Source organism: Euphorbia lathyris, chromosome 1 (assembly GCF_963576675.1).
Source record: "Euphorbia lathyris chromosome 1, ddEupLath1.1, whole genome shotgun sequence".
In the NCBI taxonomy this organism is placed as follows: Eukaryota; Viridiplantae; Streptophyta; class Magnoliopsida; order Malpighiales; family Euphorbiaceae; genus Euphorbia; species Euphorbia lathyris.
Genome location: NC_088910.1, coordinates 29,071,710 through 29,080,025, shown reverse-complemented (window position 1 = coordinate 29,080,025; position 8,316 = coordinate 29,071,710). Strand labels below are relative to the sequence as shown.

The 8,316-nt window shown below is 33.3% G+C and overlaps 1 protein-coding gene across 1 annotated transcript; it reads right to left on the bottom strand.

The window, feature by feature from the left end:
- Positions 1-4,162: 4,162 nt before the first annotated feature.
- On the bottom strand, positions 4,163-7,458 carry LOC136226391 (enolase). The gene is made up of 17 exons (XM_066014859.1): positions 7,302-7,458; positions 6,975-7,038; positions 6,802-6,866; positions 6,670-6,717; positions 6,494-6,580; positions 6,337-6,417; positions 6,157-6,258; positions 5,997-6,077; positions 5,841-5,915; positions 5,576-5,638; positions 5,408-5,488; positions 5,130-5,324; positions 4,976-5,026; positions 4,783-4,871; positions 4,649-4,700; positions 4,503-4,559; positions 4,163-4,410 (listed from the first exon to the last, which is right to left on the bottom strand). Exons 1-17 carry the CDS (start codon positions 7,365-7,367, stop codon positions 4,330-4,332), a joined length of 1,338 nt encoding a protein of 445 aa, XP_065870931.1. The 5' UTR covers positions 7,368-7,458; the 3' UTR covers positions 4,163-4,329.
- Between the last annotated feature and the right edge of the window lie 858 nt (positions 7,459-8,316).

Here is an 8,316-nt window from a genome sequence, read left to right as displayed (position 1 = left end):
TGCTTTTTGAAGATAACGTGGGAGTTAGCTTTCCTCGGCTAATCCCGGATTAGTGTGTTGTGGTGTTTTGTTTTTTACTTTTTTTTTTCCTTACCAAAAAAAATCCAGACCTAGCTTCCCTTAATTATTGATTTTAATCCAGCCACTTTACGAAGTTGAGGAGTAATTTCTAAAATCCAGCTCTTTTTCTTTTTTGGCTTCGGGCACGTTGATTGATCCTGTCATTTTGTTGTTTCGGAGGTTAAAAAAAATTTAAAAGTGGACATCCTTGTATACACATTTAATTTTTTTATAAATTTAATGCAATTTTTTTTAAAAAGAAAATCTAATGCTAATTTCTTAATATAATTTTTTTATTTTTAGTGGTATATTTTTTTATAATTTTTATAAATTAAAATTTAATTTAAAAATTAAGTTTTGATTGAGAAAAAAAAGTGTTAAAAAGATCAAGAGATTGTTGAAAGTAATTAATAATTGTAACATAGTGATATCATACAAATATAAAGATTTATATTGTGTGCTCATCAAAAGTACAAGAATGTGTAGTTTAAGGAGAATCTTCGGATCACACCACGTCATGATGAAATAACCATCAAGACATGTGGACCAATGAAAAAAGTTTTGAAGGAAGTATGAAAACGACTGTCTGATCTTATGCGTAAATCAAGGTAGAAAGTTTTCTTAAATAACAAAATATCCTTGCAGAAGCGGGCATCCACCATGTTGGAGTATGCCCTAATCCCAAGACATTATATTTTGACAGTGCATTTAATTGTAAGACAATAATATGTTCTGTTAAGTCACTTGTGCGAACTAACTTAATAGAGTGTCATTGATTAGTGATTTGTTCAAGTTTGACGGATTGAAGACTCGGGTAAGTGAAACCGTAAGGCAATAAGATACTAATCTAGATATCCATAGTCTGTTGTTATTGTGGGAATAATAACGAACTAAAGAATAGTATGTTCCTTGGTTGTGATGGTGTTTCATCAGATAAAGAGATGAGATGTCAGACCAACAGAGTGTTTATGAACCAGTAAACTTTGGATGATCCGCTATAAAAAAAACCACATGATATTAGTGACATAGGTGGTTCACATGTGATGCTCATAGACGAGTTCTTAGATGCAAAGTCATTATGGGACCTAGGTGAGATATAACATTCTTTTCTTATCACCTAATAGACCCGCAAATTAGTGCCAAATATGAGTTAGCCATGTATGTTCTGAATCACACTAAGGGACCATAAGTAAAGTGCGGGAATTTCCACTCTCCTATGGGGGAGCAGATATCACTGCCACTTGATTAGTGAAGCTGAAAAATGTGTGGCGGCACATGAATGAAGTAAATGTCATTGCTTATTCGAACTTATCAGTTTACTAAGAGATCAAGGAATGTCCGATCAACAAGTGAGGGTGACAGGATTGTGCCTCATGCTTGACTTGATATCTCACAATAAAGCATCACTTTGAGATTATGAATTAAATTCTATATATTTATACACAAGATAACTATCTAAGTTGGATAGTCATGATGATTTACTTGGACACATCTATGACCTGTGAGACGAAACTCAGTTTCAGTCAAACAGTGAATATTAGATAGACCTATAGAATTGCACACTTTAAAAGAGACTATTTAGAACTAAACTGTCCGGAAGAGTTTAAGATACTTATAATTGTTATATGTATTAATCATGTGAGATTAAGTGTATGTGAATTTTATAGTTAATATTATGTCTTACTTTGTCATCGAAAAAACAAAGTAACGGTTATTTTGTTTGGAATTTGATTTAACCTAAAGTTTATGGAGGAAATAAATCTAATTGGAATTAGGATTTACTTAAGAATTAAAATTGAATTTTTAATCTTATTTGTTGTCTATTGTCCGAACTTGAATTCAAGATCACTATCTAGCAAAATTATGATGGGATAATCAAGTACCTCCTGATATTGCTTCCAACCTTGTATTCTATAAACGTACTGAATATATTGAAAAAGTCTGTCAGTTTTGAAATAAACTATATTTATAACAAACTCATAAATAATAATTATAATATTAACCTTAAAAAATAATTAACCTTAAATCATTTTCTATTTTAACTTATTACTCTTGTATAAATGCATGTAGGTCCTCTAATACAATCCATTAAGATTTCTCTAAACCAAACTTAGTGTGTTTACACAAAGCATCATCACGAGAACCTTTCTCAAGATCAGGCTGAAATAGAAAATTCTAAGTTTTCTTCTGGTAAAATTTCTGTTTATCCAACCACGTGAAATTTTACCATTTTAAAAAATGCCAATAATATCTTTTATATTAATCTTTGATACAACTTTTTACACATCTTTACGTGAATGCTTAAGGAACCAATTAAAATATTTTTTATATTAATCTCTGAACACCCCTTCACGAGAATACCTCCTGAACTTGAAAATCGCACAACAGAGGCACATCTTACCTAGGGCTGTCAATTAGTTGGGGATTCCCTATCCCCGTTGGAGACCCAGTCCGTTGGGGACGGAAAATCCCCGTTTGTTATCCCCATGGAGCGAGGATGGTTTTTATTTTGTCCCCGATAGTCGGAGATGGGGCGGGTATGATTATAAGTGTTCCATCCCCATTCCCGAATGTCCCCAACGGGGATCCCTGACTAAATACCTGAATATCAAAAAAATAAACTAAAAAAAATATATATGTGATTGAGATAAACTAAAAAAATTGAATTGTAACCTAGTTGCTTTAAAATGGAATATATTCTAAAAATAAATTAAAATAGATTAGGTAAAAGTTTTAACTAAGTTGGTTTAAAATTAAAACGGAACCTATGAAATTAGGAGTAGAAATTATAAAATAAAAAATTGAAAGCTAATAAGTAATGCATGCATCGGGAATGGGGATTGCCCGCGAAGATGAAAATCTTAGTTCAAAACCTTGGAAACCTTAAAAAAAAGTAAAGAAATTTAAAAGTTAGACAGGGAAGGAGATGCCCCGCGGGGAGGGATGATAGCCAAAATTTTTCCCATATGTTATTCGAGGCGGGAACGGGAAATCCCCGATAGACCAGTGGTCGGGGATGGTTAATGCAATCCCCACCCCGCCCCGCCCCGCCCCGTTGACAGCCCTTACCACGTATTTTCCAACCTTCGACCATTTGATCTACAAGGCTATCTGATACCATGTCAAGAAACAATTGAACTAAAAGTTTAACTCAATAGTTAAAACCCAAAAATAGTTTCTATATGTTAATCTCTTATAGTTATTGTGATTTGGGTTCAATTTTGAGATTTCAGTGATTAACAAATTTTTTTATTAAAAGACTCGTGATTCCCATACAAAAGGGAATCCCAAAGGGTTTTTTTTTTTTTTTTTTTAACCAAACGTTCCTTTTGAATAATTTTAATCTCAATCATAGGATTTTAATAAACTAAACTGACCAAGTGAACAGTGATATATGTATAAGTTAAATAAAAGAATGGTAAGCAAGACTCTGTTTTTTTACTGAAATTAAATTAAATTAACTTAAATTAAATTAACTTAACTGAATGCTACTAAACTTAACTAAACTTAACTTAACTGTACCAAATAATTATAATTATAATAAATTATATACATAATGATATATTATATATATAAATAATTATAATTACAATAAATAATGATAAATTATATATATAATAAATTATAAATTATATATAAGTAATTATAATTATAACAAATAATGATGAATTATATAAACATTATAATAAATAATAATACATTATATATAAATAATTATAATTATAATAAATAATGATGAATTATATATCAATTATAATAAATAATAATACATTATTTATGAATAATTATAATAAATAATGATGAATTATATACTAAATTATAAATTATATATAAATAATTATAATTATAATAAATAATGATAATTACTGAAATTAAATTAACTGAACTTAACTTAACTTACTTATGCTGAAATTAAGTAAAAAAGAACAGGACCTAAAAAGAGTTTCATCTGGAATGATGAAAACTAAAATGATAGGAAGTGTGAGTTTTGGTGTTTAAATAATGGGGCAGAGAGAAGCAAGTTATGGATATTAAAGACATTCATTTGCTAATGAACAACAGGTGATTGTAAGAAGAGATGATCATGCATAAATCCAAGGGAAACCACCAAACAAACGGAAGCATCTCATAGACCAGCAAATCAACAAAAATATGTTTCTTAGCCATATAAATGGCAATATTTCCAATCACTGAATGTAAACTCTTCCTAAGAGAGAACTCTATATTTCAGAATTAAAAGCATAAGAGTCTATGAGACAATATAGCGCCTTAGTAAGGTTCGACCGGAGCTCTGTACTTAGCTCCAGCATACACTGCAGCAGCTCCCAACTCTTCTTCTATCCTAAGAAGCTGCATTTCGAAAAAAACATAAACATACTCAATTCATCATTCATACACACACACACACAGAAAGGAGTCCCTTGTATTCGTTCATTATTTACCTGGTTGTATTTAGCAAGACGTTCTGATCTACATGGAGCTCCTGTCTTGATCTGTCCCTGTTTTACAAATGAGACATAACAATGAATCATCAGCTAACCATCAATTTAAGTGACTCATGTGTTCAAAACAAGAAAGGTATACTCACAGTGGACAATCCAACTGAAAGGTCGGCGATGAAAGTATCTTCTGTCTCGCCACTGCAAAGAATACGGATAACCAGAGTCATCAATCACATTCCAAAAATGTTAAAAAACAACAATACAATAGGCAAGGATGGACCTTCTGTGGCTTGCCATCACACCCCACCCAGCACGCTTCGACATTTTCACAGCTTCAATACTTTCAGTTACAGAACCAATTTGATTCACCTGCCATATTGTTCTTTTAGCTATGCAACTTCTTTTCGTTTGGAACTGTAATTAAAATACTATGAAATATCCCTCTTTAATGCCAACGAGTAAGTGAATAATACCTTCAGCAGAAGAGCATTGCAGGTCTTTTCTTTAATAGCCTTGTCTACACGCTGCAATAAAGAAGCGCAAAGCATATCACAAAACGAGAATGACCGGACATTTATACTTAATGGAATTTCATCTCAAGCTTTGAAACATTTATAGTTTATTTACCTTGGGGTTTGTGACAAGGAGATCATCACCAACAATCTGCACTTGCTCACCAATTTCAGCTGTCATCTTTGAGTAGTGCTCCCAATCATCCTGATCAAAGGGATCCTCAATGGACACAATTGGATAATCACCCACAAATGACTTGTATACATTCTTTAGGCTATCTCCCGAAATCTTCTCCGATCCATCGTTGTTCTGCACTAGGAAGATTAGACGTATAAGACGACCCAGTCATTCAGTAGATGAAGCTATCTGAAGAATAATAAGTATCTTATTACCTCTTCCTTGAAATTCAGGTCATAGGTTTTGTCTTTGTTATCATAGAACTCTGAAGCAGCCACATCCATCCCAATAACAACCTGAAAGGAGATCAAGTAATTAATAAAATATCATATCAGCAGACCATAGAAATAAAAAGACAAAAGTCATCATATAATGACTCTTACCTTTCCAGTGTATCCAGCTTTAGCTATGGCTGTCTTCAGCAATTCGAGGCCTTCTTTGTTTTCCTGCAAATAAAATCATTTGATTATTCAAGATCAATAACAATCATCCATCATCCACAGACAAAAGTCATGGCTCAGCTGTTCCTATACTATTACTTGTAGCTCACAGACTGTAAAGTTTCCATATCCAATTAGTTTCTTCAAACATTTTCAGGGAATAAGATTAACTATTTCTGTACAAGCAATGGTAAACAAAGTTAAGGACCTGAATATTAGGTGCGAAACCTCCTTCATCTCCCACGTTAGTAGCATCTTGACCATACTTCTTCTTTATCACAGACTGAAAGCGCAAACCATTAAACATTCAAACACAACACGATATGTGAACCCAATAAACAAAAATGGAACTTAGAAAAAGCACCTTGAGGTTGTGATAAACTTCCACACCCATCTTCATGGCTTCCTTGAAAGATGATGCCCCAACAGGGAGAATCATAAATTCCTACAGTAAAGAGATGATGAGATAAATCAAAAGACAAACAGAGAAGCATTGGAAATGAGCATCTTTCCATAAATATTACCTGCATTGCTAGTTTATTGCCTGCATGAGAGCCTCCATTGATAACATTGAATGCTGGTACAGGAAGAACCAAGGTCTTGTTCCCAGCAAGGTTTGCTATGTGCTGCAAAACAAACAATCGACCTCTCAGAAACCGCAAATGATACATCTGAACATCATCTATCACTAGAACATATTATACCTTGTAAAGAGGGATCTTCTTCACTGAAGCACCTGCCTTGCAAACAGCAAGGGAGACAGCTAATATAGCATTTGCTCCAAGCTGTAACCAGGAAGAGCTTAGCAACAGATAAACAAAACGAAATAAATACTGATTTACGTATGCAAATGCAAAGCACCTTTTGTTTGCACCAACCCCATTCGTTCACTGTTCCATCGAGTTGCTGCACCATAAAATTGTCAATCTGGACTTGCTCTGTTGGATCCTGTAAAGTGTGTTGAGTGTATCCATCACCAAGCAATCACTTGTTGAAAATTCTGCATTATATATACATCACTAACGTTCATACAATACCTTGCCAATCAGGGCAGGTCCGATGATCGAGTTAACGTTGTCCACAGCCTAGAAAGCATCACAGAACAAAAATAATAAACAGTTTGAAAGAACAACAGATTAGCAGCAAACACAGCAAAGAATCCAGAATACCTTAGAAACACCTTTCCCAAGATAGTCTGATCCTCCATCTCTCAACTCTAGAGCCTCGTAAATACCTTTCAAAACAAATAGAATAGGAATAAGTAACACATTTACAAGTCTAGAAAAATGTAATTACATATTCATGCCTAATCTAATCAGTGAAAGAGTAAAAGAACATTTACCAGTTGAAGCGCCGCTTGGCACAGCAGCTCTAGCTAAGGTTCCATCAGAAAGGGTGATATCGACCTATAATCAATTTAGTCCACATTCGTCAAAGCATAATAGTTTTACTTTTTTGTTCTTTCAAGAAAAAGAAAATCTGCATTCTCATCAATCCCACTGTATCAGAGTAAAGTTCTTTTCGGCTAAAACTGGGGGAAAACGATGATCCATAAAATTTTCTAGACTGCTAACAATCAATCTCGACGAGTTTGGAGTGTAGATTAAAAATGGGAACCAAAACAAATAAAAATGAAAATGAAAATACATTGAAATCGAATAGAACTTACTTCAACTGTGGGATTTCCACGGCTATCAAAAATTTGGCGAGCCTTGACGATCTTAATAGTAGCCATTAACGTTTTTCGGATTGCACTAAGTGGGTTTTTTCTCAGTTATTGACGAACTCTTGAACTTGGCTGAAAATATAATAGGAAGGACGGGGGTAGAGGTGGCAAAATGACACAGGACACGAACACGATACGGATTTTTAGTGTTAGTGTTGAGCTTAATAGGTAATGGGTCATTTTTGGGTTGACACGAAACTGACACGCTAATTTTTGGGTTGGTTTAGTGTTGATATGTGAACCCGAAAATGACACGAAATGACACGGATATTGAAAATTATTGTTATATTCTCTCATGTTTTTTATGTCACTTTATTAATAAAGATAATAAAATTATAATTATTAATTGCAAATATTGATTTGAATTTCCTAAATTGTTATAAACACATTACATGACCCTCTAATATGATATTATCGAACTTTTCGATAGTTATTGTTTACATACTAATCTAAAAATGATATAAAATGTTTAAAAACAGTATCATATCTTCTTATATTTTTAAGAGTTATTATTAATATATATGCATAAAAAAATTACATGTAAACCGAAAACACGATACGAAATCGACACTAACCCGAACAGGTTAACACGACTTTGACACAAAAGTTTTTGGGTTGGGTTTGAGTTTACTCTTTTTGACACGAACCCAAAATGACACGACACGAACACGACTCGAACACGATAATTACCAGGTCTAGGGGGTGGGTATTCAAACTTGAAACCACGGGAAGTAAAATAATAGCCGTTGATTTAGGAAAGTGAGGGACGGTTGATATACTTTTCTTGGGAATCACGTGGAATATGCGGAATAAACCAAACATGGAAAGTAAAAGATGAAAAAATGTGAATAATTAGACAATGGGCGCTGCCCCAATGCGTGCGCACCAGGTATTTTATCAAAAACACCTAAAAAAGTTGTATTTTGGCTTTCTACTCAATCTCTTCAATAGACTTTAA

What these genes read in the sequence shown, in the direction of transcription:
- LOC136226391 (XM_066014859.1), bottom strand. Translation starts at nt 7,367, where the DNA reads ATGGCTACTATTAAGATCGTCAAGGCTCGCCAAATTTTTGATAGCCGT. An exon ending in AAGTTTATCACAACCTCAAG is followed by an intron (nt 5,916 to 5,996) that starts GTGCTTTTTCTA and finishes TTGCGCTTTCAG; the next exon opens with TCTGTGATAAAGAAGAAGTA. An exon ending in TCCTTGTCACAAACCCCAAG is followed by an intron (nt 5,027 to 5,129) that starts GTAAATAAACTA and finishes TCTTTATTGCAG; the next exon opens with CGTGTAGACAAGGCTATTAA.